The 22419-nt window shown below is 35.1% G+C and overlaps 1 protein-coding gene across 2 annotated transcripts in view; it reads left to right on the forward strand.

Moving 5' to 3' along the window:
- Nucleotides 1-1384: 1384 nt before the first annotated feature.
- The window catches only part of Dmtf1 (cyclin D binding myb like transcription factor 1), a 28565-nt gene continuing 7530 nt past the window's right edge, over nucleotides 1385-22419 (forward strand). Inside the window, exons 1-13 of one of the 2 annotated variants that reach the window (XM_069996382.1) lie at nucleotides 1385-1474; nucleotides 2780-2892; nucleotides 5154-5270; nucleotides 7288-7410; nucleotides 9866-9960; nucleotides 11976-12090; nucleotides 12877-12953; nucleotides 15516-15673; nucleotides 16999-17031; nucleotides 17906-18015; nucleotides 19920-20148; nucleotides 21229-21380; nucleotides 22176-22385. In XM_069996382.1, coding sequence (XP_069852483.1) covers nucleotides 5162-5270; nucleotides 7288-7410; nucleotides 9866-9960; nucleotides 11976-12090; nucleotides 12877-12953; nucleotides 15516-15673; nucleotides 16999-17031; nucleotides 17906-18015; nucleotides 19920-20148; nucleotides 21229-21380; nucleotides 22176-22385 — 1411 coding nt within the window. In that variant the 5' untranslated portion in view covers nucleotides 1385-1474; nucleotides 2780-2892; nucleotides 5154-5161. The remainder of the gene's footprint in view (nucleotides 1475-2779; nucleotides 2893-5153; nucleotides 5271-7287; nucleotides 7411-9865; nucleotides 9961-11975; nucleotides 12091-12876; nucleotides 12954-15515; nucleotides 15674-16998; nucleotides 17032-17905; nucleotides 18016-19919; nucleotides 20149-21228; nucleotides 21381-22175; nucleotides 22386-22419) is intronic. The other variant, XM_069996383.1, reaches the window with a different exon arrangement.

A 22419-nucleotide genomic window follows, 5' to 3' on the forward strand; every position in this document is an offset into this window, starting at 1 on the left:
AGAATTCATTACAAAAGAAGGGGAAATAAAAGTGAATTGATGGTGTTTAGCATAGTTTGTGTATAATGAGTTATAATACAGGCACTAAATTGCCCCCCCCCCCACCTTGGGTCTGGCCCTGTCCCTGAGTTTTTTTGCTAAAATCTAGCACTCTGCCACTTGAATCACAGCTCACTTCAGCAACTGTACCCACCGGCCTGCCCGGAGAATTTCCTGCCCAGGTTGATCCTCAGATCTCAGCCTCCTGAGTGAAATTGCTCAACTTTTGACCCTATTATCACAAGTTGACTTACTCATTGACATCTCTCAATCTTCTTTCAGAAGTGCTCTTCTAGGCTGTTGAGCTTCTACATATACTGCTATCGATTTAGCACTTTCATATGGATGTTTCATATCAATTCAAGATAGAAGCCAAGAAAATCATATTGAGATAGTTTTAGTTCTCTTACCACATCTTTCCATGTGTTCATTTAACAAATACTATTGGTCCTGCCAAAAACCAATATCCTCTGTCCAACCATTTTTCATTAATTCCTGCTACTTTTTCCAAACCACAATCTCTTGGATTTCATGTTTTATAATTTACTTTTTCATTCTATATACTACAATCTGAGTTATCTGTTAGAAAGTTTAAATAATATTCCCTGTTTCAAAACTAGGATTTTCAAAGCCTTTTGTATCTACCCTGTCTTTTTTTGTTTAATTTTTTTTTTGTCATGATCATGAAATACTGAGTTCATGTCATAAAGAAAAGAACTTCATTTAGCTCAGTTTTAGAAAGTGGAAGTCCAAAGTATAGGTTGCTGGCTCTAGAAAGGCCCCAAAATAAATATCAGGAGCATTCTCAGAAGAGAGAATACTTTAAAACAGGAAGCTAGAGATGGAAATCTAATAATTATTGAGGATACTTATCCAACTGATTAAGAACTTCCCACTAGGGGCTGGGAAGGTGACTCAGTGGTAGAACACTTACCTTGCATGCCTGAGGCCCTGGGTTTGATTCCTCAGCACCACATAAGCAAAAAGAAAAAAGCCGGAAGTGGCGCTATGGCTCAAGTGGTAGAGTGCTAGCCTTGAGCTGAAGAGCTGAGGGACAGCGCCCAGGCCCAGAGTTCAGACCCCACGACTGGACCCCCCCCCAAAAAAAAAAAAAGAATTTCCACTAGACTCCAACAATGAAAGGTTCCATGCCATCCCTTGGGCATAATGAAATTATTATACTTAAGGAATGCCTTTTCAATATGATTTGAAGAAATTTGAGAACAACATAATGTCCAGCGATAAGGAATTTGATATTACTTTTTTAATGCAGAAGTTACAAATGAAAAATTTCCTGTAAATGATTAATTTGTTTCCTTTGTACTTTTCAGTGTAAATGGACTCTAAAAAGGACAATATAAAATTGTAGTCTCACACATACACCAACGGGTAAGATACAAAGGAACTATACCAGAGTGAAAGCTCTCATTTTCTGGTAAGTTTATGGGGTACTTTTCCTTTTTCCTATATTCACCTGTCTTCTATATTTCTGTGTCTTCTCCAGTAGGTGTTTAGACCAGCTTTAAAAGTAAAGAATGCCTTCAAGAATGAGACAAACAAAATAGCTACTTAGAGATTTCTCTTGCAAGATTAAAAACTTCCACTGCAAATTTAATTATATATAAGAACTCTCAACTATAACCATCTTAGATAGTAATTCTATTTGATTTCTGCAAAACACACACACACACACACACACATTTTAATCCAATTTTGTTGAAAATCCTTGTACTGAGATCCTATGCTCTTTTCTTTGATTGGCCTTTTGTAGTAAAGATCAGATTACTGTTAAAAATCCTTCTGAAGACCTTTTTTTCCCACATTTTATAAGGTTTCATTTCATATTGAAGATCTTGAAATTTCCCCTTTCTGGCTTGCTTGATGCCATTTTATTTTTTCCAGATTCCTAGATAGAGTTCTATATACATCTGTCATTTTATAATGGTTTCTGATCAAATATTACATGTTAATACTTTAAGATAAAATATATTCTTGTAAAGAGATGTGTTCTTTTTTGTCAAATGAGAGATGATCCTTGACTTGTTTGGAAGAAGCTCTCAGACCTAACAACAGCCATTTGGCTAAGGTTTTGACAACTATTTTGTGACTATGAAAATATCAGTGAGCTTCCATCATAGAACTACCTTATGTTAATAAAAGAAAGAAATAGAGCCCGTCACTGGTGACTTATGCCTGTAATCCTAGTTACTCAGAAGGCTGAGATCTGAGGGTCCAAGTTGAAGCCACTTAGGCAGGAAAGTCCGAGGTACTCTTATCTCCAATTAACCTCCTAAAAACCAGAAGTGAGAGCTATGGCTCCAAGTGGTAGAATGTTAGTCTGAAGCAAAAAAGCTCAGGGACAGTACCAGGCAATGAATTCAAGCCCCACGACCAAGACCCCTCCCCCCCCCCCCAAAAAAAACAAACTACTAAGGTCTACAGCTAAACCCAATTTTTCATCGAATGTTTACTTAACACCACTTCAGGTTGAGAAATTGAACTCTTAGTAGGTACAAGAATTCATTGTTCCTGTTCTTTATTATAGAGTTCTTTTTCAGGCTGTTTTCCACAATATTACTTCATCTAAAGAGAGTTGGGGTTTTGTCTTACTCTTTCAGTTGAAGAGTCACAAAGCTTAGAGGCCAATTGTTATCAACATACATGCATACATGCATACATTACTTGCTTTTACTAAGCATTAATGTATAATGCCTTTTGTTACTTTTTCTGACTGTTGCAGAGACAGGATCATGGGGGAAACACAGTCTGGATAACATGAAAGTGATGCTGCTGTCTAAGGGAAGGCGACTTGATTCTCTGGGAAGGGCTATAGCTGATCCCACCATTGTCTAGGTAAGCCTATCCTTGTTGCAAGGTATCTCATGATTTGCAAATTTTACTCATAATTTTATTTATAATTGTGGTATAATCATAATCATGATTAAATGATTTCCACCCTAAGACCTGAGTTATTACAATTGTAAAATGAGTGATGTCCTTTTGTGTAGTAAAATTTTATAATACATTATTAGCTCACAATAAACTACATCACTGGATCTTCACCATATAAATGTTGGGGGGGGGGGTTTCAGCCAAAGGAAAATATATCCATTTAAATAGCCAATACTGTAATCAAATGAACTAATATCCATATATGAGTCAAATAGGGATTAATTGAATACATGTTAAGATTTAAGTCATCTGTTTTGCTCACTTGATAGGACACAAACTGAGTACTGAAGCAAGAACTTCATGGACTATTATGTGGTTATTCTGAAGATAACAAGGCCACTAATAGTCAAATACATTTACCCCTGCCAACTGTAAGAATATTGTAGTTGTACTGTCAAATCTTGTAGATTTCACAAACTTTATAGACCAAGATAATGACAATTTGCCTTGTCAAGGTTAAAATGTGTTTGTAACTTTAAGTATCACTATCCTACAATATTGTGAAATCTGTGAAATTTATGTAATCATTTAGTCTCAATAAACAATTATTATTTAAAAAAGAATATTGTATTGTTATCCTAGCTACTCAAAAAGATGAGATCTGAGGATCAGGATTCAAAGCAGCCTGAGCAAAAAAGTCTTTGAGACCTATCTTTTTTCTTTTCTTTTTTTTTTTTTTTGGCGGGGTGGGGGGGCCCAGTCATGGGGCTTGAACTCTGGGCCTAGGCACTCCCTGCGCTCTTCAGCTCAAGGCTAGCACTCTACCACTTGAGCCACAGTGCCACTTCCAGGTTTTTTCTTTTTTCTGCTTATGTGGTGCTGAGGAATCAAACCCAGGGCCTCATGCATGCAAGACAAGCACTCTACCACTGAGCCACCTTCCCAGCCCCAAGACTCTATCTTTAATTATCCAGCAAAATACTGAACTAGAGGTGTGGCTCAAATGGGAGAACACTGAATGTGTTAAGAAAAGCCAAATGAATACAGGTATTCACACAGAGATACTCTTAGGAAAAGAACAGAAAGGCGCATGCCTGTGTTCATCTGATCATACAAAATAATATTTATCCAGGAAATAAAATAGGATGTTTTTACTTTTTTGCTGTTTTTGTTTTCTTTCCTTTTTGTTCTATTTGTTCATTTATATGTCTGGTAGTATAAGGGGAGGCACAGAAATGGAGGGGCAAAGGGCAAACAAATGCAGCAATGGTACTCACTGAACATTATGTTGTGAATGAACTATACAACTTGTGGGTCAGGATGGAAGGGGAAAACTGGGCAAGGCAACATTGTTCAGAAAGAACTGTACTCTTTACCTGATTTATGTAACTGTAAACCCTCTATACATCACTTTTATAATAATAATAAACCCAAGTGAGATTAAGGGTTCAAGCCCATTACTGGCTTATAAAAGAACATATTGTATTCTGGACCCTGATCTTTCAGTCTGTCTCAAGAAGAACAAAATAATAGGATGTATGTACAAAATAGTGGGTAAAAATAACGAATTTAAACATTGAGCATTCTCTTTTTCAAAAGAAAGCCTAAGTCAGGAGCTGGTGGCTCATGCCTATAATCCTAGCTACTATAGAGGCTGATGTCTGAGGATCGATCATAGTCTCAGGCCAGCCAAGGCAAGAAAGTCTGTGAGAGTCTTATTTCTAATTCTCCATTGAAAAAGTTGGAAGTGCAGCTGTGGTTCAACTGGTAGACTGCTAGCCTTGAACTAAAAAAGTAAGGGATAGTGTCCAGGCCCTGAGTCTAAACGCAATTACTGATATAAGAAAGAAAGAGGGGGAAGGGAGAGAGGGAGGGGAAAGGAAAGGAGAAACCAAGAAAGAAAGCCTAATTCCAAACTCTTCAAGGCTAAGATCAAAGGATCGTGTTTCGAAGCCAGCCTGGGCAGATAAATCAGAGAGATACCCCTAATTAGTAAAAAGCTGGAAATGTAGGTGTGGCTAAAGTGGTGGAGTGCCTAATTTGTGCAAAGGAAGGCAGAAGTTCCTATGATTCAGTTTCAGTACTGCCTGTATGCGATGTGCTTATACACCCACACCCACACAGAACACTGTAGGCAAATAGTGTTTATTTGATGGAGATACTTAATGTTCTTGTCTTGAAATATTTTTTAAAATTCTAATCTGGAGTTTATTCTTACACAGATTTGAGTATGAGCACAGTTGAAGAGGATTCTGACACAGTGACTGTAGAAACTGTGAATTCCGTGACATTGACTCAAGACACAGAAGGGAACCTTATTCTTCATTGCCCACAGAATGGTAGAAAAACTTATTGGCAGATATTATGACTTTTAAGATTTATGAATTCTTTGTCACCTTTGATCCCTATTACCTTGATAGTTTAGTGGCAAAAGAGGATGATCTTTAGGGATTGTAGATTAATATAAATTCATATTTTTTATTTTCTTATTTTTAAATAGGCTTTAGTATTTTAAAATTTACCGTAATTTTAACCTTTATCAATTTTACAACTATTTTATAAATGAGATCTGTTGAGTCGCCAAAATTATGGAATAAATATAATATGCTTCTTTTATATCATTTAGTACTAGTAGCATATTTAACACAACATAAAATGTAGACATAGTGCAGATATTTGTTCTTGGTATTGTTAATGATCCTAAAAGATTTTATACAACTAACTGTATGATTTCATTTAAGATTCAAAAGTCTCTCCTTACATTTTATTTGTATTACTCACTTTTTATTTTAGGTTCACCTTTAGTATTCTATCTTTTTATTCTATATCTTGAAGTATTTCAGTCAAACATGGTTTCACCTACTACCCTATCCAGATGACTCAAAATTGTAGCTAATTTTGAGTTTCCTGTTTTCCCCATGGGCATCTTAAATTTCACATAAAGCAAGTTCTTTCACATACTTCTTTTCCCTTTTATATTTATTGTCTTAGATTATAAAATGTAGTTAAGAATAAATTTCTTTTCTTGACTCACATCCATCCATCATGGAAGTTTATTGTTGTATTATATAGCATTTTGTAATCCTTTTTTTTTATCTTCTTCCTCTATTTCAAGTCATTTCAGTTTATTTTCTCTTTGGGGTATCTCTTATAACCAGTCCCCTACTTCTAGTTAATTGTCAAAATGTTGATAAAATTGGTCATGAAATTGAATAGAAGATAATATACATTCTTTAATTTGGTACATAGACCTTTCCATGTATCATTTTTCCTCCTAGCCTTACCTCCTTCTTACATTCTAGTAGATGAGTTATTTTCATTGTCTTAACACACCTACACCTTTCATGGTTCAATGGTGCTTCTACTGCCCAGAAAAGTAATCACTTTTTCATGGCTCCCTTCTTTTTCAACTTTAAGTTACTTCCTTTAGACAATCCTCCCTTGCTTCCACTCTGTGAAAAACTGCTCTGCTCTAACAGGGCCTTTTCATTCATTATTTTGAAATTGTTGATTTGCTCATCTCCATTACATCATAAGCTCCTTGATATTCTGGGTTTACCCTTCATTGTCTATTTGAACACTTAGAACATAGTAAGCATTTAGTAAATATTTATCAATGAATCAACTAACCAGCCTTGGTTTTTTATTCAAATATGTTTATATTTATTCAAATATATTTGTATTTAATATTTATTTAAATACATGCACTATACATTTATAGAGCATATATATGTTAGATATATATATATATTCACTTAAATTAACTGAATTGCAATTTCTAGAAACAAACTTAGAATGTATATTATTCACAGTACTTTAGATTGTTCTGATTAGAACATCATGAATGACTTCTAATCTTTGGTTTGAAAACGAATCCAGCCTTGTTTTTTATTTATTTATTTTTTTGGGTCCGGTCGTGGGGCCTGAACTCTGGGCCTGGGCACTGTCCCTCAGCTCTAAAGCTCAAGGCTAGCACTCTACCACTTGAGCCACAGCACCACTTCCGGCTTTTTTCTTATGTGGTGCTGAGGAATCGAACCCAGGGCCTCGAGCATGCAAGGCAAGTGCTCTACCACTGAGCCACCTTCCCAGCCCCCAGCCTTGTTTTTTATATGAAATACTTGGTTGGTTTAAAAATATGTTATCTTTGTTCTTGGTTCCTTGTCAGTAGATAAAGAGAAAGCAATGTCTGTTGAGTCCTCCTTCTATAGGTGGGTTTAGTTAAATTGTTGAATAAAAACGTTGTTTTAATGGGTAAGACAATTGTTATCGTCATAACCAGATGGAGATTTTGTTTTTTCCTAATTGATTAGTAGGTTTTGAGATTCTTTTATTTATATTTTTTCCTTTTACTAGAAGCTGATGAAATAGACTCAGAAGATAGTGCTGAACCTCCACATAAGAGGCTTTGTTTGTCCTCTGAGGATGATCAGAGTATTGATGATTCTACTCCTTGCATATCAGTTGTTGCACTCCCAAGTAAGTCACTATGTATTAAGAGCACAGAGTTTGCCTTTTGAAATCAAATTTAAGTTTGCAAGAGATTCAGTTGGCATTTTCAGGTAGGCCTGGGCAGTTTACTCATTTAGTAAAAAGAAAAAAAGCTTTAATGCATAATGAGTACTTATATGCCAGGCATAATTCTAAATGCTTTACCTATGTTAGCTAACTTAATCTTCTCAATACTTCTTAAATTTTTAACCTGTAGACTACATAAGGAGCCTCTTTAGACTTTTTTTTTTTTTTTGCTGATTACACTCTCCCCATGAAAAGTACAATTGGGGGGCTGGGAAGGTGGCTCAGTGGTAGAGCACTTGCCTTGCATGCCTGAGGCCCTGGGTTCGATTTCTCAGTACCACATAAGCAAAAAGAAAAAAGCCAGAAGTGGCGCTGTGGCTCAAGTGGTAGAGCGCTAGCCTTGAGCTGAAGAGTTGAAGGACAGTGCCCAGGCCCAGAGTTCAGGCCCCACGACCGGACACCCCCCCCCCCCAAAAAAAGTACAATTGGCCCTATAGAAGCTATTAAGTTTATTATATACATGTGTGTATCACCCCTTCCCTAGGACCATATTTACTCTCATTAGGAAAGCATGTTGTATAGTAGGCACTATTTATTATCATCTCTGTTTTATAAATGAAGAAACTGAGGTACAGAGAAATTAATAACTTGTCTGTAGTCATATCTAGGCATTATGATTTATATAGTATGTACTTTTAGTTCAGTGCTGTACTGGAGATTTAGCATATGACTAAAAGAAATTTAGATAGATGCCTAATTAATTTTCAGTGTAGAAGTTAAATGTTTATATTGTAACATTGTTTAGAACAAACTAGATTTCAGAGGACATAAATACCTCAGGTTGAACACCATTGACAAAAGACTATAACTGCAACTTAGGTTGTAATTCTGCTTTGTTTTGTCTGGTTTCAAAGCCAGAGTATGTGATTTCATCCGTGGTAGAATGGGGCAAATTGTTGTTAAAGAGTTGTGCCATAGCTAATACTATGTTTTATTTTAAAACATCAAGCCAAGGGCTAGGAAGGTGGCTTAGTGGTAGAGTGCTTGCCTAGCATGCACAAAGCCCTGGGTTTGATTCGTCAGTACCACATAAACAGAAAAGGCCAGAAGTGGCACTGTGGTTCAAGTTGGTCGAGTGTTAGCCTTGAACTAAAGAAGCTCACTGGGACAGTACCCCAGGCCCTGAGTTCAAGCACCAGAACTGGCAGAATTTTTATTTTGGAAAATTGAAGATTGAAGATGTGTATGTACTTTGTGTTTAGACTCAATTCTTTGTTAAATTGCACTGAAAAATTATTGTGACTTTTTTTATTAGTAAGTTTTTTTTTATTGTGCGTTACAATTACATGAGCCAAGGTAATCAGTACATTTCTTATCAAGCATTGTTGCCTCCTCCTCCTTTGTTTCCCCTTACCATCCCTGCCCTCCCACCCCACTCCCATTGTGACATTTTATAAAAAAAACTTAATAACAGTTCACATATTTTGTGAATATAAAATATTTCTAATTTAATGATCTTTCCTCCTAATGGTTGACAGGTTTTTTAATTCTTTCCTATTTTGACTGTCAAGTTCTAAATCAGTTTTAAGTCTTGGTCAATTTTACAGATGTAATTGCATTTATGTATACATGTATGTATTTACCTGTACTTGAACTCAGGGCCTTATGGTTCTCTCACTTGGAGCTCTACCATTTGAGCCACACTTCCACTTTCAGATTTTTGTTGGCTATTTGGAGATAATAGTTTTATCTTTCCTGCTCAGGCTGGCTTTGAATTACAATCCTCAGATGTAAGCCTCTTGAATAGTTAGGTTACAAGCATAAGCTACCTATGTTTGGCAAATAACTGTCATTGTAAAACACTACTTAATCCAAATTCTTCCTGCATCACAGTGAAGCCAGAGTCCTTACTCTAACACAAAATCTACTAATCATGCTTATTCTACTGTAGTAACACTGGGCTTGCTATTCTTATGAACTCTCAAAGCATTCCCCATCAGAGTCTTAGTGTTTGACTTTCCTTCTTGAAATACTTTTCCTGAAGATATTTCATGACTAGTTTCCTTTACTAATTCTCTGTGTCAAGTACTGGTCATTTTCCCCAGCTTCTTGTCCAAAATTTCAAACACATTGACTTTCTTGTTTTTATATTTTTCTTCTTACCATGTAAGTACCATCCCCCTTACTGGTATGTCCATTTTAGGTCTTTTTCTATTAGAATATAAGCTTCACAAAGGTAGGATTTTTCTGTACCTCACATGAATTTGATGTACAAGTAGTGTGCATGAAACAGGTATTTCCATATGGGATATACTGATAATTATAATGGGAATTTAGGTGGTCATATTTTTGCAAGAATTCTTATTATAATTAGAGACTGTCATTAATGTAAAGATAAATTCTTCTTTTCTTGAAGTTTCAGAAAATGATCAGAGCTTTGAGGTGACCATGACTGCAACCACAGAGGTGGCAGATGATGATCTTACTGAGGGAACTGTGACACAGATCCAGGTAAAGTAGATCTTTAAAGGCCTCAAAAGGAGGATCATTTATATATGGTTTATATTTTAAAATGTTAAGAACACACGTTTTTGGACAAAAACAATCATAAAATGAAAGACAGCACTTTATTGAGGTTTCTAGTCCCCCACATATGAGTATCAGTTGTAAACATAATTTAGTAAAATTCAATCCCTGTTGAGTGGTTCACATCTGTTGAAACAGGAAAGGATATAAGGACATTCATTATGTGTTAGTGATGAGCTGTTAATCAATAACAGTATGTTAGTACTGTGATTTCTTATGTCTATAGAACTAAATAACATGTGTTGAGAGGTTAGAAAGTAGTTAGGATTTAGTAAACTTTTTTATTGTTTCAGTCCCACCTAAGTTACTGTTGGTCAAAATCAGAAAATTTTGCCATCTTACATAGTCTAAAGCTTAAATTTGTATTTCTTAAAAATTTATCTTGGGGCTGGGAAGGTGGCTCAGTGGTAGAGCACTTGCCTTGCATGCATGAGGCCCTGAGTTCGATTCTTCAGCACTTTATAAGCAAAAAGAAAAAATCCGGAAGTGGCGCTGTGGCTCAAGTGGTAGAGCACTAGCCTTGAGCTGAAACGCTGAGAGACAGCGCCCAGGCCCAGAGTTTAGGCCCCACGACCAGACCCTCCCCCTCAAAAAAAAAAAATTTGTCTTCCTGATTGTGCCTTTTGGTTTAAGTAGCTTTTCCTTTTGCTTCATCTCTTCACAATGACCATTTAATATGGTAGTTATCATATGTAGCATCAAAAACAACCCTAATGTCATTGTATTACTTTGAACCTTTGCCCTTGGTAATAAATATCAAAAAAGTTCCAAAAATCACAAAATTACCAAAGGAGGGAGTCTCAAATGTCAACTTTGAACAAGGATGGAGGAGCTCCTTACAATTCACTCTTTGATTTCAGCAAGTAATTTGAATAGGATATTAGTGAACAACTAAAGCACAATAAGAACCTCTACTCTTACTATTTCATTTTTCTACCAGGTAGCAACATACTGTATTTATGAAGTATTTTTAAATTCAGCTAGGAATCACAGGAACAAGAATGAAAAGGTCTATAGCTCTGTATCTGGGTCAATACAAATATAAATATACAATTATAAACATAAATATACACACATTATAATAAAGACTTCCAAGTAAGATAGACTTCAGTAACTCTTCTTATCCTGGTCTTCCTATGATAGGTTCATGTCTGATATGGTAGTTACTAAGTCTTACTCATTTACTGGATACTCCTTTAGGCCAAGGTCAGTTGTATTAAAAGCAGCTTTGTTAAAATTTGCAGAATTTGTTAGACAAAGGTATGTCTGTAATTGAAAATGTGACCAGTGTTGGGGTTACACAAGAAAGTTACTTTAGCTTGTAGTGTTATTAGTACCATTCAGTTCTTTGAGAAGCAGATACATAAATAAGGTTATAAAACATTCAGTAATCACTATACTAGAAGCAGATAATGATCACATAATAACATCTTGTGATTGAGCCTATTAATCTTGTCTATCAAGAAATTATAGATGACTATCTTTAAGCAACAAACCACTTCTGACTATATTACTCAATAATAGCATCCAACTGTAGTATTTCTATTTTCCTATCTGGAATGACTATGTGTAAGCTCATTTTACCGAGGTAAATAAGTATCATCCATATGTGTGTGTGTGTATATATATATATATATATTTTTTTTTTTTTTTAAGACAAGTTCTTGCTATGGAGCTTATGATGACCTTGAACTACTTGAAATCTTGCCTCAACTTTCTAAGTATTAGAATTACAAGTGTGTACCACAATTATTTAAGTGTGTACCACAGTTATTTAAATAATGTAATTGGCCTACATTATAAAAAGTTGAGGCCACTGTATCTAAAAAATGTCAATTCCTTATTGTTAGCATTTATAATGGCTATGGTTTATAAACAAAGATGAATTAAGTTGGGTAGATTCAAACTGCCCTTTTTTTTTTCACTTCCACCTTTTTAAGATTTTACAGAATGAACAACTAGATGAAATATCTGCCTTGGGTAATGAGGAAGTATCAGCAGTTAGCCAAGCATGGTTTACAACTAAAGAGGATAAGGATTCACTAACTAACAAAGGTAAGATGTTCAATGCATTTTAGTTACCAGTAAGAAGGGAAAAAGAAAAGAAGATAAAGGGCTTAGGACCTTCATCATTGTGAAATCGTAGCCATTGAGATTTTCTAAATGAATTAAATTTCACCCTGAATGACTTGATTTTCAATAATTATTAATTTTCTAATACAAAGTAGGTTTTGTCTTGCTTATTTTTGAACAAATGTGGCTCGGTGGTATTTAAAAAGCAATACAGTTATCACTCTTGAGAATAGAAAGAAGTCAATTAACTAGTCTGAAATTTTAATTAACCATGTTTTTAGCAGAGCTGAAAAGCTGCTAAAAAACACTAGGAAGGTGGCTCAGTGGTAGAGGGCTTGCCTTGCATGCATGAGGCCCCTGGGTTCAATTCTTCAACACTTCATAAGCAAAAAGAAAAAAGCCAGAAGTGGCGCTGTGGCTCAAGTGGTAGAGCGCTAGCCTTGAGCTGAAGAGCTGAGGGACAGCGCCGAGGCCCAGAGTTCAGGCCCCACCACTGGACCCAAAAAACAAAAAACACTAGGGTTTGTATATATGCCATTTTGAAGTAAGGAAGGAAGTAGATAGAATTGTTCCTAACTATACTATATAGTACTCTTCAAGAATGAATTTATTTGGTATCCAGTTTATTTCATTTTGTTGTCTAAGATCTTTTGCTTATAAAAATATTTTTTATGGGGAAAAAAGTTTTTATTTTAACTTTCTTGATTTTATAAATCTCCTTTTAACACTTATATTCTGTAAAGGTAATATTTTAAAAATTTTTTGAAGGACATAAGTGGAAGCAGGGGATGTGGTCCAAGGAAGAAATTGATATTTTGATGAGCAACATTGAACGCTATCTAAAGGTACTCCATGGCATAGTTTTTATGTTTACCACTTTGTTTATTGATGGCAAAAATATCCAAATAGTATTACCTGTGATTTGCTGGGAGCTTTTCATTAACTTTTATAATAGATGATTTACAATAAATTATGTCTTAATAATTCACAAGTTTATACTTAAGAGTATAATACATTTAAATTTTTTGAGTTCTCAGCATAAAATAGTAATAAAAATTGCTTTCGTTACCAACTAGAGTTTAGGCAAAAATCTTTGTAGCTTGTCAACAGCTTGGCCTTGTCTTTTCAAGTAACTTAAAAATAGTTTATTTTATGTAATTTAGCCTGAGGGTAAATATCTTCTTTCCACTTAAAACTCAAAATTCGGGGCTGGGAAGGTGGCTCAGTGATAGAGTGCTTGCCTTGCATGCATGAGGCCCTGGGTTTGGTTCCTCAGCACCACGTAAAGCAGAAAAAGCCAGAAGTGGCACTGTGGCTCATGTGGTAGAACACTAGTTTTGAGTTAAAGAGTTGAGGGACAGTGCCCAGGCCCAGAGTTCAGGCCCCATGACTGACCAAAAACAAAAACAAAAAACTCAAAATTCTTTGTTATTTGTCCATTGAACATAAAATGTTGTGGCTCTGAAGGCAGTAATTTCCTTAATATGCAGTATATGCTTTTGAAACAAAACAGCATCTATTTAGAAAAACAAAACATGTGAATGGTACAAGATTTTAACATATGAGTGATACCTGTGACCTACACTACAAGAGTTCAAAATTTTTGGAAGAGTAAGGATTTGAGCTAGGTCTAAAAAAGAATTTAAATATGATTAACTAGAGGAAACAGCATAAATGCTGATTAGCAAGCAATCGGAGATCAAAAACACTAAATCACATTAAACTAAATTAGCCCCTTTAATTTGAATCAGGTAAATGCCCCTGTAAAACTGGACTTCGAAGTCAAGACCAAACAATTAGAACTTTATTCTGAAGCAAAGATAAAGCATTAAAGCTTTCAAGTTGAGTTGTAAGAAGTTGATGGGATGGATTCATACTCTTCCTTATGGAAATCTTTCCAAGAGACTTACTGATTCCCCATATAAGGGTTCAAATAGTGTATGTTTGAAAAGTACATCATTAGTACTGTTTGGAGAGTGGGGGACAGGTACAGTATTTAACCATTTATTTAATATATATAAGTATATTGTCATCTTAATTTTGACTACAAGTTAAGATTTGAAAACTATAAAGTTTAAAATCCTTTATTATTTACTGGTGAATAAAGATCTTTTCACTGAGTTTATTGTTTTAGAAAAAGAAATAGTAAACATTGTATTCAGAAATACATTGTAAATCATTTAGAGCCATGTACTGGTGGTGGCTTATACCTATAATCATAACTACTCAGTCTGTAACCTGGAAGATTGAAAAGTCTAAGAGACTCCATCTTCAAATAATTAGCCAAAAGTTGAGCTTGGGGTTTGGCTCAAGTGGTAGAGTACAAGTCTTGGGGAAAAAGCTGAGCAATAGTATGAGGCACTGAGTTCAAGGGCTCAAGCCCCAGAACCAGCACCAAAGAAAAAAAGTCATTTGTGAGTGGCTTTTGCCATATCTTTTGAAATTTTACCCTTTTTTCATGCAATGATATGACCAATCACATCAGTAGTTTCTCTGAAACTGACATGAGTTTGTATTTCTGGGGTAAAGGAATTTGGGAGTTTTGCATTTGCCTTTTCTTTGACATTGATGTATTAACTTTATACATTGTTGGGTTTACTGTGCTACACTATGAAGAAAGGATCTATATTAATGAATGAGCTTGACCTGACAATTATTTTCTGAAACTGTCTTTGTCTGATTTTCCCATTGAGATTATGCCAGCCTGATAAAATGAGCAAGGAAGTAGCATTTTTCTTCTCTTTACTGTAGAATAATTTAAGATCATAGTTACGTTTCTCTTAACTATTGGTTACAATTTATACTCTGGGCTTAGGATTTTCAGAGTGGAAAGATGATGATAATGAATTTATGAAAGTTTCTTGTTGGTCTGTGCCTAGTTGATTTGCTATTTTTCCTAGTCATTTGTGGTAAGTTGATTTTTTTTTTCTAGGACTGTGTTCATTTCATAGACATTCAGATGTTATTGCCACAAAATTGTTAATGTTCATTTATTGTCTCAATCTCTGAAGCTTCTCTACTTAGGCCCTACTTTTTTGATTCTTATATTATTTACAGTTGTGTTCTGTTTTATTTTGTTGCTAGAAGTAAATTGTTTCAATTTTTTCTTACTATCAAAAATACAATTTCTAGATTTATTTTTTGTATGTTTTTTTCTACTTTATTTAAATTTTTTCAATAAGTTTAAAACACTTAAATTGAATCTGTTGAATATTATTTTATTTTTGGAACAATAAATATTAATTTATTACCTAAACATTTTAACATTTATAACCATTACTAACTAGCAATATCTTTTTTTAATAAATGCCTTTGATGATCTTTAACATTAAAGCAAGTTTAAAAGCATAGTATATTCACATGATTTTATCAGAAATCCCTAAATGAAAGAAATGTAACCCATTTAGGCACGCGGAATAAAAGATGCTACAGAAATCATCTTTGAGATGTCAAAGGACGAAAGAAAAGATTTCTACAGAACTATAGCATGGGGTCTGAACCGGCCTTTGTTTGCAGTATATAGAAGAGTGCTTCGCATGTATGATGACAGAAACCATGTGGGAAAGTATGAAAACTTGTAATGCTGCATGTTTTCATGTAATTTGGGGAACTAGTGAAAAGAATCTGTTAATTTTTAAAATACAGCAACAATCAGTGACTTAAGTGGCGACAGCTATGGATTATTATCCATAAGAATTTGATCTTCTAGTTCTAGGTTGAAAAGAATAAACTCTCTTTTGGAAATCAGACTGAATTGTCTTACTATTAGGTTAAAGTAAAGGTTCAACTTTCTATGACAAAGTCTGTTCTGTAAGAAAGTAACATAAAAAGTATAGTAGCATAAAAGTATTAAATAAGTAGCATAAAGGGCTGGGGCTGGGAGTGTGGCCTTGTGGTAGAGTGCTTGCATAGCATGCATGAATCCCTGGGTTCAGTTCCTCATTACCACATAAACAGAAAAGGCCAGAAGAGGCACTATGGCTCAAGAGGTAGAGTACTAGCTTGAGCAAAAGAAGCTCGGGAACTGTTCCCAGGCCTTGAGTTCAAAAGACACAGACTGGCCAAAAAAGCAGCATAAAAAATAAAGTAAAAGGTAGTAGCATAAAAAATATAGAAGCATAGTTGTTGAAGATGTAGAAAGTGTTAAATGTATTCCTTGGAACCTTTCTGATTTTATAGTATACTATTTATTAGCACAGAGACCATTTTTGTAAATGAAAATAGTGGAGAATAGCTATCTAGAGACAATGCCTGGATATTATTTGTCTTTGGGAAGTTTCAGTGCTAGTAATATGACTTACTAGATACTACTAAGACTGAGCTACTGATACTGGTTTTCTTCTAGCTCTTCAGCAGCCTGCTAAAGAAAATATACTTGAAAGCTGAAGAAAATAGTTTATGTATTATGACAGTGGGGGAAAAATTGTAAATAAATTGACATTGCAGCTGCTGTATTGAAACAGTCAAAGATGTCAATGCTTTGCTGAGGGAAATGAAGAAAATGTCAATTTTTTCAGTGTCTTAAGAGAATTTTCCATGGATTTTCTTTTTACCTGTCATTTCGATTGTCATCCATAAATCTTTCAGAAGAGCTATGATTTCAAGTGCCTTAACAACTTTGAAATAAAAGCCAGGCAATAATAGGAACAAATGTTTTAAACATTCAATATTTCTAGAGAAAATTATAGTATGTATATTACACCTAAAAGTAATGGCCCTTTTTTTCCTTTTAACAAAAGAGAATTATTTTTAACTTTTATTCACTTCAATAAAATGGGTCACTTTAAGAATGTCAATAGGCTAAGTGATTGTAATGAGGTATCTAAAATTCTGACATATTAAAGTATTTAATTCCTCATTTTAATTTTTATAATTTCTCTGAATTTTTAGATATACACCTGGTGAAATTGAGAAGCTCAAGGAGTAAGTTTTAAATTTTATTTTATTGATTCTGTTATTTGCTTTTTGTCTTGTAATTTTAAACTTTTAATATGAAAGAGGGGCAGTTTGTAGCAGACTGGTATAATCTTGTTGTTAAGCATAACTGGCTATTTTAAGAGCTTATCAGCTATAGAACTAATATAATAAGGCTATGCCCATAACATACAAATTTAACCTCCTATTGTTAGTCACTGGATACTTCCTCAGACCATTAACAGGGCTTCCAGAAAGATAAAATGGACATTTTTGGTGGCCTAAGACTACATTTGGGGGATTTATATACCAACATTAAAAAACAGGGTTTTGCTTCATAGCTTAATTTAAAATAATGACTTGGCAAATACTTCACTAAATATTTATGCTGGTCAAGACTGCCAAGTCAAGCATGATTTTATTTCATTGAGTTAGAGCCATAAAATAGGTTTAATGGACTTTATGGATCATGAAAAAATTTGAAGGTACATTCTATTTATGATGATAAGGATCTGTGAAGCTTTTTCACATATCTAAAGAAGAGCTTGTTAGGTGTGTGCTCAAAAGGGAAAAAAATCTGGGGCTAGCCTGGGAGATTGTATCAGTAACCTGAGGGGAAATTTGATCTTTTTTGAACACATATCCAAGTTATTTATTTCTTCTCTGACCCAGGAAAAGGGCAATTGCTGCCTGTTTTTTTTTCACCCACAGACAACTGTGGACCCCAATAAAAGGCCACACTTTCAAACTTTGGCTCTCAAAGTATTGCTGCCCACAACTTCCAAACCAGTCAAATGGGAAGAAGAAGAATGAAGAATAAATGATGAAATTAAAAGGGAGAAAACAGTTGAACCAAATGCTGATTGGCAGACTCTTGTTTTAGGCTCCGGATAAAGCATGGCAATGACTGGGCAACAATAGGGGCGGCGCTAGGAAGAAGCGCATCTTCTGTCAAAGATCGGTGCAGACTGATGAAGGATACTTGCAACACAGGTACTGTGAGTGCACTGGCAGGGTTTCTTATCACTCTTTAAGCTTCTAGCCTATCAGATAGTGCTTTCTTATCTGAAGGAAAAAATGTTGGCTTAAGGTGAATTATTTCCTAGTCTTCACCTTTTTTTCAGCTTTAATAGACAGATCAAACTATAGTCCTTGGTTTTATTCTTTTATATAAGGTGGCATTACTTATAAGGACATGACATCTGTTCCATTTCAAAAGATTTACATTTACCATTTTACAGTTTTCAGAAATTCAAAGCTGTGTCCCAATAGGGCAAATATTTCTTTTTACGACATACATACAAGAGGTGATTTTTAATATAGGCCAATCTAACTGAACAGCAACAGCAGCTTATTATTCAATTCAGGTTTATGCAAACTTCAGCAACAGACAAGTCACAAAATAGAAGTTCCGTTCAAAGGTTTGTATCTATTTTAGGGCAAGTTCAAAGTATACATTTCCATAAAACAAACCTATAATAATAGGGCTTTCATTTTCCCACCCACCCAGATTACAAATGTTTCTAAATGTACTCAAATGTATGGATAGTGTTAAAGCTAACCTTTTTACCAACAATAAATAGTACTTTGTCTCTGCCACTATCACTTGATCTTTGAGCCTCATTATCATAATTCCCACTTTGCCCTATCAATCCCAAATTCAATTTTTCAATAAAAACAAAAAAGGAGTTCTCCATTTTAACTTCATTGTCAGGCATATAATTTTTATCCTTATCTCTTACCCCACTAAACAAGACCATTTTGTCCTTAGCTGTTGCTGTCACTATTAGTGTTATCAGCAAGACACTGAGGGCCTAAATTTTACTCTGTTATTCTTGGGTGTAGCTAGCTTAATGTAGGGATCAGACCTTTACTTTTAGGGTAATACATGACTTAACATAAATAAGTTGTTTTCACATACAGTACTATGAACAGTGCTTCTTTTGTTACATAATTTGGGAGGACACTACCATTGATTTGCTGGCTTCCTTTTCGTGTTATGACATTGCTTCTGGTGAATTTCTCTTGTGTACTATACCATGAATGACACTCTGTATGTTTCCTTTGATGTCAAGCTATTTAATATAATAAGATTTGTTTTGAATCCGTCAGTGGTATCTAAGTAGTCAGTAAAAAATTGCTTAATTTATTCCTGAAGCAAGCTTTTTTGAAACCCCTATAATTATCTACTAGTAATTGAATTAAGTCAAAAGTTAACATTTCTTATTTATTAGTTTTCTGCACAAACTCTTATTTTTAAATGGAGAGGAATATTTAGTGTGTTAGTGAATTTACAGGCTCAGGAATAAAAATGTTTGAATACTTGTTTCAGAATTTGATATTTTATCACAGTAGTTTGAACAAGATGATAAAAGATCATTACTTAAATAGGTGAGAAGATATTGTATTTGTAGCTCCTATTGTATCTATTCTTACAATAATAGCCTCTTGAACTATCCACCACTTCGTTTTTTATTTGTGGTTGTGTGTAGAGTAAAGGTTTTCCCAGTGATGTGTTTTACATATAAGAGACTTGACATAACTTGATAAAATTCTTTGTGGTTGTGTTTTGGGTAATTGAAATCTTCCTGGATGCTTCCTATCAGTACTTGGAAATATAGGACTGAATCAGCTCTATACAAGTCAAAAAAGTAGCAGTGAGGCTGGGAATGTAGCTTAGTGGTAGAGTGATTGCCTAGCATGCATGAAACCATGAGTTCAGTTCCTTAGTACCACATAAACAGAAAAAGCTGGAAGTGGCACTGTGGCTTGAGAGGTAGAGTGCTAGACTTGCACAAAAGCAGCTCAGGGACAGCCCTGAGTTCAAGCCCCAGGATTGGCAAAAAAAAAAAAAAAAAAAAAAAGCAGTGGTAGTCTGGATGATTTCTTTCTTTCAGGGAAATGGACAGAAGATGAAGAAAAGAGACTTGCAGAGGTGGTTCATGAATTGACAAGCACTGAGCCAGGTGACATAGTCACACAGGGTGTGTCTTGGGCAGCTGTGGCTGAACGAGTGGGTACCCGCTCAGAAAAACAATGTCGTTCTAAATGGCTCAACTACCTGAACTGGAAACAGAGTGGGGGTACTGAATGGACCAAGGAAGATGAAATCAATCTCATCCTTAGGTTTGTACTAAATCTTTTAATGCCAAAACTTGATTAATTTTGTAAAAGTCTTGATGACTTTCTTCCTTGGTCTCCTAAATGCTTGATATCTGAAAAGCATCCTTTCCTTAGAGCTTTTATTTATGATCTAAAGTATTCCATATTGAGCTCTTTTGTTTGTTTGTTTTGTGTTTGTTCCTTTTTAGTGGATTTAGTGCCGGGGCAAAGTACCAGATTGAAGGCGTGGAGACTGAAGTCCTCTATATCCACAGAACAGGTATGGCACAGGCAGTGACAGTGCAGCTTTTCCACTGTCCCACCAATGTGCCTCAGTCCTAGCCTAGGGGGAACATGTTTAGGGTAAGAGGCCTATTCAGTCTCCATAGCCTTCAATCCTTGGCTACTGTGCTTAAAATTGCCAAGATGTGGGGCATATACTTTCAAATTCAGTTAAACACACATCAAGGTATTTTGTTTAACCAATAAAACTCAGGAACCAAATAAGCCAAAACACCAGCAAGAAAATATTTAAGATATTGAACTTAAATATCATTATTGTGGCTATACCTTGAGGATATCAAAATTATCAAAGCAGTTAAAACTGAAAAATTTAAGACTTTTAAATCCCCAGATAGTTTTTGTCTATCAGTTTGTTTTAAATACAGGTACAGGTTTTTCCCTATTTCAACTGTCTTCTTTTAAATGGCTGTTTCTGAACATTTTTACAAATGGAAAAGCTCAGAGGCCACACCATGAAATATTGCAAATCATTTTACAACTAAACTGTTTTTTATCTGCTTCTAACCTTTAGCCTGTTTCCTTTCCTTTACAATGCTTCATCTGGTTCTAACCATGTATCTACCATTCAGCCACTACTTAGATCTTTAAACAAAGGGTGTTGCTGATAGCAATTTAACTCATAGCTCTGAAAGCATGTCTGTAAATGGAACCCTTTCCCTCATACAAACTTAATATAGCATCTCACTGGTATAAGTAAAGGTTCCCTTTATTTCTTGTGTCATTGTCACCTACAAGAAGAAGAGGGTTCTTACTGAGAAATTAAAGTTAGCATCTAATCTATGCTTATTTTGTAACCTGTAGGATAGCAGAACTTGATGTAGCTGATGAAAATGACATAAACTGGGATCTGTTAGCTGAGGGATGGAGCAGCGTCCGTTCACCACAATGGCTTAGAAGTAAATGGTGGACCATCAAAAGGCAAATTGCAAACCATAAGGATGTTTCATTCCCTGGTAATGTATTACTTGCTTTTTAAAGTCCTTCCCTTACTGTACTTACCTCTTGAAAGTTTAAAGGTTAGAAGTTTTTTTGCCTCAGAAGAAAATCATCAAAACAGATTTTTTACTTAAAAATCTGCCCTGAGTCCTTGTTTTCATAGAGAAGAGTTAATGATTTGTGATTTCCAAGGCCCATAAGATGAAAGTATACACATTTACACACATACTCTTGTTCTTTCACATAAACTATGAAGAGGAAACACACTTTGTGTTATCAGATTCATTCCCCTTAGTATAAACACCAACTTTTATTTTTCAAAGAAAACTAAATTTAAAAAGACATTCACCATATATACCAGTGGCTCATGCTGGTAATCTCAGATATTTGGATGCTGAGATGGTAAGGATGGTGGTTCAATACCAGCCTGGGAAATAAAAATTGAAGATCCCATCTGAACCAATAGTGGGAGTGGTGTTTGCCTATCATCCCATGTGTGGGAGGATAAAATTGGGGGGATGAAAGTGGAGGATTTAAAAAATCTGGCATATACACATCTGTAGCCCCAGCTACACAGGAAGCTGAAGCTAAAGGATCATTTGAGACCAGCTCTATCTCAAATAATTGCTATGATGGATGTTTCTAATAATTTCAGGCCATGATTTTACTATTTTCTTTGGTAAGTTATTACATCCAAAATAAAATTTATTCCAAATACTTTCCCTCTCACCCTGTGTCCCTTGTTGCTTAGATGGTAGTCTACCGAGAGTCAATGTTCTTTTTTTTTTTTTTGTCTACCCATCTCCCTTCAGTCTTAATAAAAGGTCTTAAACAGTTACACGAGAACCAAAAAAACAACCCAGTGCTTTTGGAGAATAAATCAGGATCTGGAGTTCCAAACAGTAATTCCAATTCCAGTGTACAACATGTTCAGATCAGAGTCGCGCGCTTGGAAGATAATACAGCCATCTCTCCAAGCCCCATGACAGCACTGCAGATTCCAGTCCAGATTACCCATGTCTGTAAGTGTTGGGACCTCAAGACTCCTTGTTACTG

Source organism: Dipodomys merriami, unplaced genomic scaffold (assembly GCF_024711535.1).
Source record: "Dipodomys merriami isolate MVZ:Mamm:240054 unplaced genomic scaffold, mDipMer1.0.p SCAF_5, whole genome shotgun sequence".
Classification (NCBI taxonomy): domain Eukaryota; kingdom Metazoa; phylum Chordata; class Mammalia; order Rodentia; family Heteromyidae; genus Dipodomys; species Dipodomys merriami.